Genomic DNA, 18,029 nt, shown 5'->3' with positions numbered 1-18,029 from the left:
TTTCAATTTTGAAGTTGAAGAAAAAATTCAAGATTACAAAAAACGTAGACAATAAAGAGTTTTTTTTTTGATGCGTTGAAATAACCAAATGAACCAATAGCTATTTTCTAGAGGGACAAAATGGTCATTTTGGGAGTCCCATCGACTGGATTAATGATGTTATAGTCGAGCTTTTTCTGTAAAAAAAAATGTCAGTTTTTTTGCCATGGCGGTCAAATCGGATATTTTGTAAATTGTCTGTATAAAAATCCGGCCACCGAATTTTGGGGAAATCAACTGTATCTAACGGATCAGAGTTACCAGGCATTCTATAACTGGATATGGATAAATCTGCTTCAGAATTAATTCCAGATATCCAAAAAATGATTATCCTACATAAATATTCTCATAATTGAACAAATTAATAAACACACTCACATTGAAGTGATTTCTCCAACTTTTGCCTTAAACTTGATTATCTCACAAGAATATCAACCAAGGCTTATAAGAGTTGAATAAATCTATCATATGGAATCGATGAGATTACCCGTGTGATCGATGTTAGATACTTATTACCCTTACTAGTTTATAACCCGTGGGAACCACGGCGATAAAATTAATTAAATTTTCATAGTAAAAAAAATCAAAATTATTAATCAATTATTTTAAATAAATTGTTAATTAAGAGATAATTTTTTAGTTATATAAAATTATAATCGTTGATTTAAACAAGTACGTGACTTTATAATTTGTATTAATGTTTTAATTTTTATTATAATGTTATTAATTTAATGTAATTAGAATAGAAAATTTTGAATTTTGAAATTTGAAATGGAAATCAATAGTTGACAAGTGGCATGACATTAATTATGTGGCTTAATAGGGTCACACATGACAAGATGAGAATAAACATATTCTTTTATTAGATAGGAAGATTATAGGTTTTAAACTAACAATCTATAGGAATTATGTCATGGAGTATATATCATGGTGGAATGAGTAAATGATATGACTTCCAGGTGCACAGAATTGAACAATTTTGAAGGTAATGGTTTCCCAAAGATGAAAAAAGAACATCCGTTTCCTTCTTGTCGTACTGAAGGTGGTGTACATGCAAAGGAGCAAAAGCAATCATGATAATTACAATATGACAAGGAATGATATGTCTAGCTCCATTTTTTTATATATATCAAATGTTGAGTCCTTGAAGGACTTATTTTCCCTAAAATCCAAGTATATGGTCGATGATGTTTTTAGCAAGAAGTTCGAATAATTTTAAAAATTATTAAATGGTCAATTCATGACCACTTATGATGCAATACAGTGACATACTTAGCTAATCTGCACATCACACGATGAAGATGGATGAGTCATTCTCAATGTTGGTTATAATATAAAATGTTACCTTCATGGAGAGAATTTAAGCACATGTTAAAACCAAAACAAAAATAGTAGTCTTTTGGTAAAATGTGGAAGTCATTTGTGTGTTGAGAAATCCCTCCATGCACAAGAAAATGAATTGTGCAATAAGAAAAATGTATCAAGAAAATAGAAACCTAAAGAAACCAACAACAGACCACAACAGATCTAACAAGAGACCAAAATGCCGTATATATTCAAAAGTATTAAGTGTGAATGTCATGTTGGAATAGTTACTAATGAATGGTGTTGAACGAGCAATCATGGATAATGGTTGAAAGACCAAGACCCAACACATCCTAGTAAGTCTTGTATCAATTAATATTTTATGATTCATATTATGTGCATGGTGATGATTGTTTGCTGGATATATATGGACTCGGGTTCTACCAGTCATACACGGAAAGTACTTCATATTTATAAAATCATGTGGCGTTTCCATGTTGTAAAAACTACAAAGCAAGCAAAAGAGCTATGTAGAGAAAAAGATTAAAAAAGTATATACGTTAACAGTTATCAAACTGATACATCTGGAATCACACATTCGTGTTTACAGTTAGCATCATTGCCTATAAATAACATGTACAAATTGTTGAAGACATAATACCAAGTTATTACCTACAGAGGTCGCAACAGCGAATAATCTTCAAGTAATTCTTGTTCTGTAAGAGTATCATTTTCATTTTGTGGGGTCCATAACACCTCAGCTGCCTGTAAATTGACCAAAATTGTAACATCCCATTTTTCAAGTCCAAAAATTTCGATTTTTGGTATACAACATAGAAAACATTCATAAGAAAATATCATGAGGTCATATCATTTCGTAAAACCCATAATCTCATGTCTGAAAATCATATCATAAAAGTAGTGACGATGTCAGAGTACAATCCCAAGAAATCTCATAATGCGGAATCCAATGTGTGTATGATGTGCAGCTACCGCGTCGGCTCCTTCCCCTTCGCTGAAGAGGTACCTGAAACAAAAGTGAAACTGTAAGCACGAAGCTTAATGAGTTCCCCCATCATACCACATACCATACAAACACATGACATACATACTGCCAGGCATATCTGGGTGCCCGACCTACCCCTTCGTTCCTCTCGACCGGTGACCTTGCCTAGGATTTCTGGGTGCTAGCCTATCCCTTCGGTCCTCTCGACTGATGACCTCGCCTAGCATTTATGGGTGCTGGGTAGTGGGTGCTGGCCTACCCCTTCGGCCCTCTCGACCTGTCTATCACATACAGTCACATAATCATAATCTAACATAGTTGGGTACTAAGCTACCCCTTCGGCCCTATCGGCCGGTAACTTGGGGACTATTTTCCCCCTACTACTACCATCATCACGTAACATCATATCATGCTAGCACATAAACATAACAGGTAGTAGAAAACCTATATGAATATCACAAAGACAATCATCCAACATACAACTCCTACAGGTGGGTCGACATTGTAGTCGTAGACCCACCGCTACTGGAAGGTAACTCACCTCGATGTCGTGTAGTGTCTGAACTGTCGTCGGTGCGAAGGCCGGCCCTCCTCGACTCCTCAATCCCTACACGACAACCGTCAAGTCATCAAACCGAACATACAACCCAACCAGGGTCAATACCAAAACCAGGCAAGTCAACATTGGTCAAAGTCAACGCCTAGTTGACCTGACTCGCCGAGTTGGTCTACCAACTCGTCGAGTCCATGCTCCAATAACCCGATCCAACCCCGTCACCACTCGTCGAGCCTTGCGAGAACTCGTCGAGTTCTCCTTCATTCAAACCATCGGGACCATCTTCATCCGACTCGCCGAGTTCTTCCTTCAACTCGGCGAGTTCATCTCCCTCATAAGAACGTGTCCAGCCTATGACTCGCCGAGTTGTATGAACAACTCGTCGAGTCCATCTTCAAAGGTTGGGAGATTGCCTTGGACTCGTCGAGTCTGTTCATACACTCGTTGAGTCCCATGATTCCCAGGTCCCTTTACGAGTCTAAACATATACGGGACTTCCTTCCCGAACCACTAGTCCAACCACAGAAGGGATTTAGTGGTCACTACACACCGACTCGCCGAGTTCCAAGAACAACTCGTCGAGTCCCTTCTTGACCCTTACTATACAGTCGATTTAAATGGGTCTAAACATGTCAAAACCATAGATCTGGCCTCCTAATGTCCATTTTATACGTAAAGTTCCAAACTTGGTGCACATGCATGGGGTATTTGGCTCAAAAATCCATAAAAGGTGCTCTACAATGTGCATGGGGATCTCATGGCCATATAGTTGGCACCATTATGCCATGAGACCCCTCCAATGACTCAGATCTGAAAGTAGAACCCCATGAATCACCTCACAAATCCGAAAATGGCTTAGAAAGCCCTAAATGCACCCAAAATCTAAGCTCTAAAGATGAACAACCAAATGGAAGACCAAAACAGGGGGTATTTACCTTGATTGATCTGAAGATGGAATAAGATCTCTGGATCTACAAGCCCCAACTCGAATTCCCAAGCTTCTTCCTTCCTTTCAAGCTTCACAAACCACCCAAAAGCACCAAAAATGGCATTAGATCACTCAAAGCGGCTAGGGTTTCGATATGAGGTGTTCTGGGAGCATAAGGGACGATGGAGGCTGCAATAAGACGTTTAAATAGGGTGCAAACCCTCAAATTTAGGGTTTCACCCAAACAGCACCTACTCGCCGAGTCAGTCCCCGACTCGTCGAGTAGGTCACTTAAACTTCCCGCGGATCCCGTCTCTACTCGACGAGTTGGGCCATCAACTCGTCGAGTCCCAGAGAAAATACAAAAAATTCATAAATAAAATGCATACCAGCAATCCGGTGTTACAAATCTCCCCCACTTACTTTAGACTTCGTCCTCGAAGTCTGCTGCTGAACCTGGAAAAAGCTCGGGGTAGTGCTCCCTCATCTCTTCCTCCAGCTCCCAAGTCCATTCCGATCCCTTGCAGTGCTGCCATTACACCTTCACCAACTCCACCCTCTTGTTCCTCAGGTCCTTCGACTTCCTGTCGAGGATCGCCACTGGCCGCTCGATGTAATTCATGTTGTCATCCACCTGAATGTCCTCCAAGGGTACCACCGCCGAGTCGTCGACCAGGCACTTTCGTAACTGGGAGACGTGAAACGTGTTGTGGATCTGACTGAGTTCCACTGGCAGATCCAGCCTATACGCCACCTTGCCCACCCGGGCTATAACCCTGAAGGGTCCAATATATCTGGGGCCCAGCTTGCCCCGCTTCCTGAATCGGATGACGCCCTTCCATGGCGACACCTTCAGGAGGACCATATCCCCGACCTGGAATTCCAGGTCCGAGCGGTGTTTGTCGGCATAACTTTTCTGCCGACTCTGAGCAGTCTGAAGGCTGCTCCTGACCTGATGAATCCTCTCTGTCGTCTTGAGCACCACTTCGGTGCTCCCCATGACCCTCTGACCCACCTCACCCCAACATATCGGGGTCCTGCACTTCCTCCCGTAGAGCATCTTAAAGGGAGGACGATCGATACTCGCGTGACAGCTGTTGTTATAAGAGAACTCAGCTAATGGAAGATAGGTATCCCAGCTACCACCGAAGTCTAGAACGTATGCCCGCAGCATATCCTCCAAAGTTTGGATGGTCCGCTCACTCTGACCGTCCGTCTGCGGGTGGAACGCTGTGCTGAAGTGCAGATGAGTACCCAACTCGTTGTGAAACTTCTTCCAGAACCTGGAAGTAAACTGCACGTCTCGGTCTGAAATCACCGAAACTGGCACTCCGTGCCGAGCTACTACCTCTCGGATATAGATGTCGGCCAACTTCTCGATCGAAATTCTCTCTTGGATCAGTATGAAATGGGCACTCTTGGTCAACCGATCCACGATCACCCAAATCGAATCCACTCCCCGTGCAGTCCTGGGAAGCTTGGTGATGAAGTCCATCGTAATATCTTCCCATTTCCACATGGGAATGTCTAACGGCTGCATCTTGTCGTGTGGCCTCTGGTGCTCGGCCTTGACCTTCCTGCAGGTTAAGCATCGCTCTACGTACCAAGCTACATCCCGCTTCATGCAGGGCCATCAGTAATCGGGTCGAAGATCTCTGTACATCTTTGTTGCCCCGAGATGAATCGAGAATCGGGATTTGTGCGCCTCCTCCATCAGAACCTGGCGCACACCCCCTTGGTAGGGAACCCATACCCTACGATGTAGAGTCAATAATCCACGGCTGTCGTAGTCGAAGGAGGAAACCTGTCCCACAATATGCTCGCTCTTCCGATGTTCCTCCTTCATAGCCTCCTGTTGGGCCTCTCGGATCTGCTCCAACAGTGGAGTCACTACTGTCATCCGCATGCAGATGTCCCTGATCAACGCTGCCTTACGACTAAGCGCATCGGCTACTACATTGGCCTTCCCCGGGTGGTAAAGGATCTCACAATCATAATCCTTCACCACATCTAACCACCGACGCTGCCTCATGTTCAGATTTGGCTGATCCATGAGGTATCTCAAACTCTTATGGTCCGTGTAAATGGTACATCGAACCCCATAGAGATAGTGTCGCCAAATCTTGAGGGCGAAGACGACCGCCCCCAACTCCAAATCGTGCGTCGGGTAGTTCGCCTCGTGGGGCTTCAACTGCCTCGAGGCGTAGGCGATGACATGCCCTCTCTGCATCAGTACTTCGCCCAAGCCCGAAATAGACGCGTTGCAGTATACTTCAAAATCCTCCACGCCCTCTGGCAGGGCTAAGATCGGCGCCTCACACAATCTCTGTCTCAGTGTCTCGAACGCTTCCTGCTGCTCAGGCCCCCAACGAAAGACTATGGCCTTCTTCGTTAGCCGAGTCAAAGGTACGGCTATCTTGGAGAAATCCTGGATGAAACTACGATAATAGCCGGCTAATCCCAGGAAACTCCGAATCTCAGATGGAGACTTCGGAACCTCCCATCTCATCACGGCCTCCACCTTGGCCGGGTCGACCAGAATACCGTTCTGGTTGACAAGGTGCCCAAGAAACTACACCTCGCGCAACCAGAACTCACACTTGGAGAACTTGACGTACAAGTTCTCCCTCCTCAGAGTATCCAAAACCTCTCGCAGATGCTCCTGATGCTGCTCTTGCATCTTGGAGTATACCATGATATCATCAATAAAAACTATCACAGACCGATCCAACATCGGTCTGCACACGCGGTTCATGAGGTCCATGAACGCGGCAGGAGCATTGGTGAGCCTGAAGGGCATCACCACGAACTCGTAGTGGCCATAGCGAGTCCGAAAAGCATTCTTCTGTACATCCTCCTCCCTGACTCGCATCTGATGGTAGCCTGATCGCAAGTCTATCTTGGAAAACCAAGATGCTCCCTGAAGCTGGTCGAACAAATCATCTATCCTCGGGAGTGGGTAACGATTCTTCACCGTTACCTTGTTCACCTCCCGGTAATCTATACACATGCGATGCGACCCGTCCTTCTTCTTGACAAACAGAATCGGGGCTCCCCTAGGCGAGCTACTTGGCCTGATGAATCCCTTGTCTAGCAGCTCCTGCAGCTGCGTAGACAACTCCTGCATCTCGGGAGGAGCCAACCGATATGGTGCCCTGGCTATCGGAGCCGCACCAGGGACCATATCGATCATGAACTCCACATGTCGCTCCGTAGGTATCCCAGGAAGCTCCTCTAGGAACACATCCGCATAGTTTCGCACCACCGGAACATCACTCACCGTCACCTTACCCGCCTCCCGGGTATCCATAACATAGGAGACATACCCAGCACAGCCCTGCTGTAAGTAGCGCCTAGCCCTCGCTTCTGAACATAATGTGGGTCCACGTTGTGGCCTCTCGCCGTGGATCACCAACTCTCCCCCACTTGGGGTCCTGACTCACACTAACTGATGTGCACAGTCTATCACCGCCCCATTGGGGCTCAACCAATCCATGCCTATAATCACCTTGTTCCCACGCAACGGAATGGGAACCAAGTCTACCAGGTAGCGCTCCTCGAATAGCCTCAGAACACAATTCATGTAAACTGCTGATGCTCGCACCGATCGGTCATCGGCAATCTCAACCTCTAAAGGTCAATCCAACATGTCCGAAGACTCAGGGAACCTCTTGCTAAGTGCAAGAGAAACAAAAGATAGAGTGGCACCTGAATCGAACAACATCTGCATTGGGATACCGTTCACATGGAACGATCCTAAACAAGACATACCATATGGCACCTCAATATCATAAGAAACATAAAATAAAAGCTAGAGGGAAGAAATCATACCCGTCACCACATCGGGTGCGGCGCGTGCCTCCTCGGTAGTCAACTGGAAGGCCCGACTCCTTACCACTAGAGCCTCTGTCTTGACCTTCCGGCCGTCAGTAATCCGCAGGGTCGCTGGAGCTGGCGCCTTCATTGGCGCTGCTGCTGTCAACTGAGGGCAATTGGCATTTTTATGGCCTCGTTGGTTGCAATGGAAACACAGCAACTCTGATGTCTGGAAAGTGGGCGCAGGGGCGGTACAATCCCTGCTGAAGTGTCCCGTCTTGCCGCGCTTGTAGCAGCCTGATGATCCCATCCTACAAATCCCCTCATGAGTCTTGCCGCCCTTTCCGCAGCGGCCCCGACCCTGCTGGCCCATCGACCTTGAGTCGGATCCCTTGGGCTTCTTCCCCGAAGCCCCAATAACCTGTCCCTCCTCTGCCTTCCTCTTACGGATATGTTCCAAATCAATCTCTCTCTCTCTCTCTCTTGCCCTGGCGATCATGGAATCCAGGGTAGGACAAGCTGAAAAGCTGACATGCTCCCGAATATCGGCTCGCAGCATGTCGTGATAGCGGGTCCTCCTCATATCCTCATCTCCCGCATACTGGGGTACCAATAAAACCCTTTCTTGGAACTTGGTGGTGATCTCCGCCACTGTCTCAGTCGTCTGCCTCATATCCAGGAACTCCCGGGCCAATTGGTGGAGCTCCACAGCGGGTGCGAACTCAGCCCTGAACCGGGTCACGAAATCCGGCCATGTCATAGCCTCAATAGCCGAGGCTCCCAGAGAGTCACCAACCGACTCCCACCAATCCCTGGCCCTGTCCCTCAAGCATCCTGCCGCATATCGATCCTTCGACCCCTCGGGGCAGAAGCTAGTCAACTGTGCAGACTCAATGTGTGTAATCCATCGTCTGGCAACAATGGGGTCCTTCGCCCCATGGAAATCTGGCGCACCACTGCCCCTGAAGTCCTTAAAGGACAGCGTGCGTGATCCTGACTGGCTGGCCGCCATGTCACTCCTGAACGCCCTGAGTCGATCCTCCATCAACTCAATGATTCATTCCTTGATCGACCCGAAAATCACTGAGGTCGACTCAAGGATACCTCTCGTGATCTCAGAAGCAATGAACTCACGTAGTCCCTTATCAACTGGCTCGGTACCTGCTCCCGTACCTGATCCTGAACCGGATCCTGATCCTGAACCTCCTCCTACATGACGTGTGATCATCACCATTCTGAAACATAACACATAACTTGTCAGAATCATATATAAACCTCGGGAGGTATCATACACTCTACAAGTTTTCTGGTTCTATCTCGGCCCTCCTTGACTCGAGTACGGATCCTCTGCTTTCAGTAGTACGGGCTCATACTACCTTCCACATCTATCCGTACTTTCCTCAAGGATTGCTTCGACTTCACCAAGTCCCTTCTACTACTGTTGCACTCTTTTCCAATCTCGTCCTAGGCTTACCCTAGGGTAACTATCCGACCTACTCTCCGCCATCCGCTGCATAAGGAACCCCGGCTACCTTTACCTAACTAGCTTGCGAATACCATTACATATTACTAAGACCAGATAATTCTTCGAATGAAAGGTCCTACCCCACAACGGTTCGACTCAAAAAAGAGTTGCGCAGTAGAGCCAGACCTAACCTTCTGAAATTATTTCGTCCTTGCAATATGTAACTTAACGTATTCGTTTACTAGTTAGCTAAAAATAACTAGAACTCCCGAAGCACAAAGCAACAGCATTCGGGCATTGAGTAACCCATTTTAATCATCCTCTATCCAAGCTATCACATAATTGACTAATCAGTAACATCTTGCAGCTCAAAAACACATATAGCAGGCATATAAGGCATCTTCCTAGATCCTTAGCCCTAATCTAGCATGCAGTTCTCATTCATATACAGTAGGCATACAAGGCATCCTTCCTAGATCCTCTAGCCCTAATCTAGCATGCAGTTCTCATTTTATACCAAGTCCTCAGTTTGAGTCCAGACACACTCAAAAGTGTGCCCGAATCCCTCAAACCAAGGCTCTGATACCAACTTGTAACATCCCATTTTTCAAGTCCAAAAATTTCGATTTTTGGTATACAACATAGAAAACATTCATAAGAAAATATCATGAACTCATATCATTTCGTAAAAACCATAATCTCATGTCTGAAAATCATATCATAAAAGTAGCAACGATGTCAGAGTACAATCCTAAGAAATCTCATAATGCGGAATCCAATGTGTGTATGATGTGCAGCTACCGCGTCGACTCCTTCCCCTTCGCTGAAGAGGTACCTGAAACAAAACTGAAAATTGTAAGCACGAAGCTTAGTGAGTTCCCTCATCATACCACATACCATACAAACACATGACATACATACTGCCAGGCATATCTGGGTGCCCGACCTACCCCTTCGGTCCTCTCGACCGGTGACCTTGCCTAGCATTTCTGGGTGCTGGCCTACCCCTTCGGTCCTCTCGACCGGTGACCTCGCCTAGCATTTCTGGGTGCTGGCCTACCCATTCGGTCCTCTCGACCGGTCTATCACATACAGTCACGTAATCATAATCTAACATAGCAGGGTACTAAGCTACCCCTTCGGCCCTATCGACCGGTAAATTGGGGACTATTTTCCCCCTACTACTACCATCATCATGTAACATCATATCATGCTAGCACATAAACATAACAGGTAGTAGCAAGCCTAGATGATTATCATAAAGACAAATCATCCAACATACAACTCCTACTGGTGGGCCGGCATTGTGGCCGTAGACCCACCGCTACTGGAAGGTAACTCACCTCGATGTCGTGTAGTGTCTGAACTGTCTTCGGCGCGAAGGTCAGCTCTCCTCGACTCCTCAATCCCTACACGACAGCCTTCAAGTCATCAAACCGAACATACAACCCAACCAGGGTCAATACCAAAACCAGGCAAGTCAACATTGGTCAAAGTCAACGCCCAGTTGACCTGACTCGCCGAGTTGGTCTACCAACTCGTCGAGTCCATGCTCCAATAACCCGATCCAACCCCGTCACCACTCGTCGATCCTTGCGAGAACTCGTCGAGTTCTCCTTCATTCAAACCATCGGGACCATCTTCATCCGACTTGCCGAGTTCTTCCTTCAACTCGGCGAGTTCATCTCGCTCATAAGAACGTGTCCAGTCTATGACTCGCCGAGTTGTATGAACAACTCGTCGAGTCAATCTTCAAAGGTTGGGAGATTGCCTTGGACTCGCCGAGTCTGTTCATACACTCGTCGAGTCCCATGATTCCCAGGTCCCTTTACGAGTCTAAACATTTACGGGACTTCCTTCCCGAACCACTAGTCCAACCACAGAAGGGATTTAGTGGTCACTACACACCGACTCGACGAGTTCCAAGAACAACTCGTCGAGTCCCTTCTTGACCCTTACTATACAGTCGATTTAAATGGGTTTTAACATGTCAAAACCATAGATCTGAAAGTAGAACCCCATGAATCACCTCACAAATCCGAAAATGGCTTAGAAAGCCCTAAATGCACCCAAAATCTAAGCTCTAAAGATGAACAACCAAAAGGAAGACCAAAACATGGGGCATTTACCTTGATTGAGCTGAAGATGGAATAAGATCTCTGGATCTACAAGCCCCTACTCGAATTCCCAAGCTTCTTCCTTCTTTTCAAGCTTCACAAACCACCCAAAAGCACCAAAAATGGCCTTAGATCACTCAAAGCGGCTAGGGTTTCGATATGAGGTGTTATGGGAGCATAAGGGACGATGGAGGCTGCAATAAGACGTTTAAATAGGGTGCAAACCCTCAAATTTAGGGTTTCACCCGAACAGCACCTACTCGCCGAGTCAGTCCCCGACTCGTCGAGTAGGTCACTTAAACTTCTCGCGGATCCCGTCTCTACTCGACGAGTTGGGCCATCAACTCGTCGAGTACCAGAGAAAATACATAAAGTTCATAAATAAAATACATACCAGCAATCCGGTGTTACAAAAATAGTTAGCAGATCCAACCAAAGAAAATCATATGATTTACAGGCTACAATATTCATATGAAATTATAGATCTTACCATAACTTTACTTGAAGGGATGGATGCCAGCTTTTGCAATGCTTCTTTTAATTGTGCACTACTGTTTATAGGCGGCAGTTTATGTATGCCACCAGCCGCCACAATGATTGTAATCTTGAACCACCAAATCCGTGTTTTTAGTCAATGAATGATGTAAATGTGAACATGACTTAATCTGGTAAGTTATATATCTTTGTTTCTTTTTTACTCAATGCAAAAAGAACGACTTAACAGAGAAAGTCAGAGAAAGAAGCCAAAAGTACTAACCACAATATACTCGTTACGGAAGCCATTAGATCTTTGAGCTGTTGCACTTTGCTTTCTGATGTTGTTGACATTAACAAGAGTCTCTTCGTCAAACTTACCCCTTTCTTCAATAGAAAGTTGATTAAATATTTTCTCAACTTCCTCTACTTTCCTCTTTGCATCCACCTGGACCAAATTAATAAACCAAATCCCAAACATTCAATAAGTGAGTTTTGTTAGTGTGTAAATATAGGTTTTTTTTTCTTTTGAAAACCGAATGAACTGTCTGAATATGAATAAATGATTGATTTACCCTCCTGTTTAGAAGTGATGTTAAAACTTGTAATATTTTTAATACGTTCCCAGGTAAACCTAAGAACTTAGCCTGCTATTCGAGCCACAGGAAACTCCTAAAACGTCATAAGGCTTCTTTTATTCATAGATAATTCAAACAAAATCTATGGAGCACCCTTTATAGTGTCCTGCTAAACAATAATCATAAAATAACTCAAACATCTAGCAAAGCAATCCTAAAAAGATAAAGACTGAATTTAAACATAATTATCCTATTCTAAATTATTCCTGCTACGCCTTTGATAAACTTGACCAAACCTACTAGTTTGGGTCGTAACATTACTCCCCTCCCAAACAATTACCTTGTCCGCAAGGTGAAAATCCGGAAACTATTGTTGTATCACGTCAAACAATTCCCACGTAGCCTCATAAGTTGGTAAATCCTTCCAACCAGATCAAAACCTCCCGCCCAGACGCCCTGTCACGGACCCCCTCCACCCGCTCTGGCTGCAGCAAAACTTCCATATCCACGGTCTGTTTAAGCTGGGAAGAGCCAACTGATTGCCAATAGCCTTCTTCAATTGAGAAATGTGGAAAACATCATGTATTCTCGAAGATTCTGGCAGCTTCAAGCGATAATCCACCTTACCAATTCTCGCCAACACCTCAAAAGGACCAAAATAACGAGACGATAACTTCTTATTAATCCGACGAGCCACCGAATGTTGCATATACGGCTTTAGCTTGAGAAAAACTCTATCCCCAACTGAAAACTCCTCATCTTTACGATGCAATTCAGCCTTAATCTTCATTAGCTGTTGAGCACGCAATAGATACCCTTTTAAATCCCATAAAACGACATCCCGTTCCTCTAGATACTCCTCCACAGTACCCACCGAAGTGCGTTGGCTACCATAGTAAACCAAGTGGGGCAGATCTCGACCATAAAGGATCCGTAATGGAGTGGTGTTTGTTGAAGTGTGAAAAGACGAATTGTACCAGAACTCTGCCCAAGACAGCCACTTATCCCATTTCTTTGGAGAATCTGACACAAAACAACGGAGGTAGGTTTCTAAACACCTGTTTACTACCTCTGTCTGACCATCCGTTTGCGGGTGGTAATCGGTGCTCCTCTTCAGCTTCGTACCCTGCAAAGGAAAAAGTTCACGCCAAAAAAGACTTAAAAAAACTTTGTCCCGATCTGAAGCAATGGATTCCGGCATGCCATGCAAACGAACAACTTCCCTTATAAAAACCGAAGCCACTGATAGACCGTATACGGGTGTTTTAGCGGAATAAAATGGGCGTATTTACTTAACCGGTCTACAACCACAAAAATAACGGAATACCCATCCGACTTAGGAAGGCCTGTAACGAAATCAATCGTAATTTCCGACCAAACTTTATTTGGTAATTCAAGAGGCTGCAACAACCCGCTAGGCGTCATGGTGGAATATTTCTGACGTTGACAAATATCGCATTGTGCGACCATCCTGGCTACGTCTCCTTTCATCCCGGACCAAAACAACTCTCTAGCCATCCGACGATACGTTTTTTGGACTCCCGAATTCCCTCCTATCGAGCTGCCATGAAACTCGTGAAACAACTTAGGAACCCACGACGAGTTGCGGTTCAAAACCAGTCGACCCTTAAACAACAGTTGGTTGTTGTCAACTGAAAACCCAGCCGGAACATGTTCACCGGTACTAACACGACGGGTACTAATACGACGTCTGATCTCGACTAACTCAGTTTCATTTTCAATCTCCTGCCACAGCCTTTCCCAATCAATCTTGCAACCTGTCTCTAACGCTGCAAATTCCACTTCACGTATTCTTGACAATGTGTCTGATGCACGGTTCTCTCGGACCGCCCGGTACTCGACATCAAAATTATAGCCCAAGAGTTTGGATAACCACTTCTAATGATCTTCAGCCATGACTCGTTCCTCAAGCAAAAAATTTAGACTCCGTTGATCGGTTCGAACTACAAACCGTCGTCCTAGCAAGTACGGTCTACATTTTTGGATCGCAAAAACGATCGCCATTAATTCGAGTTCGTACACTGACTTCAAACGAGCCCTAGTGCCCAAAGATTGACTATAATAAGCAATTGGACAAGCATCCTGCATTAACACCGCTCCCAACCCAAAACACAACGCATCGGTTTCCACCACAAACTTCTTATCAAAATCCGGTAACGCCAGCACCGGAACTTGAGTCATGATGGATTTTAATTGTTGAAAAGCCTGTGAAGCCTCGTGTTCCAACGAAAATTATCCTTCTTGAGTTGCTCCGTGAGAGGCCAAGCAATCTTTCCATAGTCTTTTACAAACTTGCGGTAGTAGCCCGTCAGTCCTAAGAACCCACGAAGTTCTCGCAATGTTTTCGGTTCCGGCCATTGCAACATAGCTTCAATTTTTGTTGAATCAACCGACACGCACTCCACTGATACCAAGTGACCTAAATACTCAATCTGATTTTGAGCGAAGGAGCATTTTTTTGGTTTGCAAAAAGTTTATTTTTTTGCATTACTTGTAGTACCGTCGATAAGTGTTCCACATGCTCGTCACTGGTTTTGCTATAAACCAGAATGTCGTCGAAGAAAACAAGATGTAACACCCCGACTCTCAGGTATAAACTTCTCAGTCTTATATTTCCATTTGAAAGGTCGACTCGACGAGTTGGATGCCCTGACTCGTCGAGTAGGCACGGATTTGGTCGCGTGTTTTAAGTGACCAACTCGATGAGTTGGAGGACCGACTCGACGAGTTGGAGATGGAGGATGAAACCCTAATTTCTGGGGTTTTACACTCTATTTAAAAGGTCGTTAGCCTCCCTTAGCCTCCCTTACAGCCCATGTAATGCCCGTGTTTCTAGGCTAGGCATTAATATTGACGTGATAGTCTAGGTTAACCTTTGTAACTCATTTTGAAGAAATGAAAAGGAATTATGTAAATATTATGTGAATTATGTGTTATCTGCTTAATTACTAGAATTTAATTAATTAAGAATAAAAACGAGCGTCAAAAATAAATATTAGATAAAGCCGATATCTATTAAGAAAGTTGTAGTGGTCGTGACAAGGATTACAGATATATAAATAATACCGAAATCCGAGTTATAACGAAGAAGTTATGACATTTCGAAGTTTCACGACAAAACCGGCACGGTGCCGAATGACGTAAAAAATGAGTTTTTGATAAATTACTTTTTAGCCTTAGTGATCTAAACGAAAGTTGTAGTGTTCGTTAAACCGAGAGTATGTATAAAAAGAACGTCCAAATCTGACTTCGTATGAGGAAGTTATGATTTTTCTAAGTTTCAGCTTAGCAGTAGACAGCTAAAAACTCGAATTTTAGATCGAGTGATTTTTAGCTGACACAACCTAAACGAGAATCGAAGGTCTCGTCAATAGTAGTACAACGGTAAAAAGACAGACGAAAACGGACGTCGGATGAAGAAGTTATGAAATTTTAACGGATTTCCTGTCCCGGTCTGTTAAAAATAATAATATAAAAATTAACTCAAAATTAGCCGACGAAGTCTAAATGAAAGTTGTAGAGCGAAATTTTACCTACGGGTGCATATAAAGAACGTAAAAAACGGAGCTCGTATGCGAAAGTTATGGATTTTAGAAGTTTTTGCACAAAAATCGAGAAAAAATGTCAAATCCGAGAAATTTCGCATAGGTGGACTTTGGCCACGTCACCCTCACTCAAAACGTGCCACGTATCCGAAATCTGCTGAGTCATCCGAAGCTGTGGCGCATCCGAGGAGTGACGCGTGTGCAGCCTAGTCCGAACCTCGGACCTAGATTTCGGTCCAATCAGAAATCAGCAGCACACCCCTCGCACGTGCGACCCATGTGACCCCTCTCCGGATCTGCTGCCACCTGGAAGCCTCTCAACCGTTGGATCAGGATCCTCGCCCCTATAAATAGAAGGGTGCGAGACCTCCCGGTGATACTTTGAAAAATTTTCATTTTTAACCCCTCTTTCAATATTTCTTTCATTCCAACTTCCCCCAAAGCCCCGATATTATACCAAACACCCAAAACACGTCCCGAAGTGCCCGAGAAACCCGGGAAATTTATCTTTTCGGTTTTGAAGCCCAACCTTCGCAGAGCCCGGTTTCTCAATAAAACTCCCGGTTTTATTAGAAACGATCGTTTTAGGAAACGAAGTGCTGCCCGATTATCATCAAATCATGTGAGTGTGTAGTCACTTTCATCTTACACCTAGATATGAAGTATTTTCTATAAAATACGTGCTATGTGTAATTATATTAAGTGTTTATTTGAGGTGACTGTTGAACAGATGTTTTATACAAGTTTTAAACTGTATATGTATTTTATCTACAAATATGTTGGGTAGAACATGGGTAGACGAAATAGTCGATGTGTGATAAAATGGTGAGAGGCCTCGATGTTGTTGTTGTTGTTGTTTTAGTCGTCTAGCGGAGTATAGATGACGACCACAGACCTTTCTAGACAGTCCAGTAGAACACTAGCAGGTTCGCAACTTGTAGGTGTTGGTGAACTAAATGTTCATTGGCGTACTCCATCCCCCTCATGGTTGCCTTTAGGACATGTATGGCTGAGGAGTCCCCTTAGCAGTAGTGTCCATCCCGATGATATTCCTTAGGCTAGGTCCCTTGTGATAGGTGTTTAGGGACGTAAAGTGAGGATAACGGGAATGGATAATCAGGGTTATTGTTGATTGGTGCACATAATAAATTTATTATTATTATAGGTTGAAAACCCTATATGCTCACCAGGCTCCCAAGCCTGACCCACTCAGCTTTTTATGATTACAGGTAGTGGACCCCGAGCATAGTCGGAGGATGATGAGATATTTTTGGATTATAGGCCAGTAGTTGTAAATAACTGTTGTAAGGCTTATAATGTCTTGTTTATGCTTTTGATCTGTATCGGAACATGACATCCCGAGGTTTTGATATGAAATGAAATTATATATTTCTTAAAGAAAGGTTTTGATAAACTTTTATCATGTTTTGTTTTGGGGACCAATTCCGCAACATCTTTTAAAAGTATTTCTCTGATTTTATTTTTTTAAAAGCATAAATTAAATCGGTCTTTTCTGGCCGAGAAATTAGGGGATGTCACAGTTGGTATCAGAGCATTAGTTTAAGCGAACTAAGAAATTGTAGGATTTCTAGACTTAAACTTAGATTGCTAAGTGATGATTGTGAGATGAGTGTCTATCATATTATAGACACGAGCACTAGTTTATTTTAGGAAAAATGCCTAAAATGCTTTTATGTGCTAAATGTTATATGTTTGCCATATATGCCATTATTTGTTCGGATCTATGGTCTGTTGCCGACCGGATCTGGACACCTTATGTGTGTAGGATTCTAAGCGTATGATTACGAGATTAGAACTAACATGTAAACGTTTTGGAGTGATAAGGGAATTGAAATATCTATCAAGGATAAAGACCTAAATTCGCCTTATTCGGTATATAGATTATAATGGCAGGAACTCGAAGTGGAGCGGGAAATGCAAACAGAAACCAACAACCTCAACCTCAAGTGGTGGAACAGGTGCCTATAGTAGGAGCTGCACCAGAACCCATCACCATGGCTGAAGTACGAACTATGATTCAGACCATGATAGCTGAACAAAGGGAGGAATTGAGGCAAATGTTGCTGAACAACAGGGATGAACCTTCAGTTCCTGTTGAACAACGTGAATTAAATGACGATCGATCTGAAGAAGGAAACAACAGTAGATCTGTTGGTCA

At 44.1% G+C, this 18,029-nt stretch overlaps 1 protein-coding gene across 1 annotated transcript in view; it reads right to left on the bottom strand.

Moving 5' to 3' along the window:
* Positions 1-2,016: 2,016 nt before the first annotated feature.
* Positions 2,017-18,029, bottom strand: part of LOC145158030 (uncharacterized) — a 29,537-nt gene continuing 13,524 nt past the window's right edge. Inside the window, exons 4-6 of the mRNA XM_079076991.1 lie at positions 11,990-12,154; positions 11,723-11,836; positions 2,017-2,109 (exon numbers count right to left, since the gene is read on the bottom strand). Coding sequence (XP_078933117.1) covers positions 2,017-2,109; positions 11,723-11,836; positions 11,990-12,154 — 372 coding nt within the window. The remainder of the gene's footprint in view (positions 2,110-11,722; positions 11,837-11,989; positions 12,155-18,029) is intronic.

This window comes from Lactuca virosa, chromosome 2 (assembly GCF_052849685.1).
Source record: "Lactuca virosa cultivar CGN04683 chromosome 2, Lactuca_virosa_CGN04683_v6, whole genome shotgun sequence".
Classification (NCBI taxonomy): Eukaryota; Viridiplantae; Streptophyta; class Magnoliopsida; order Asterales; family Asteraceae; genus Lactuca; species Lactuca virosa.
This window is presented reverse-complemented; position numbering and strand designations above follow the sequence as displayed.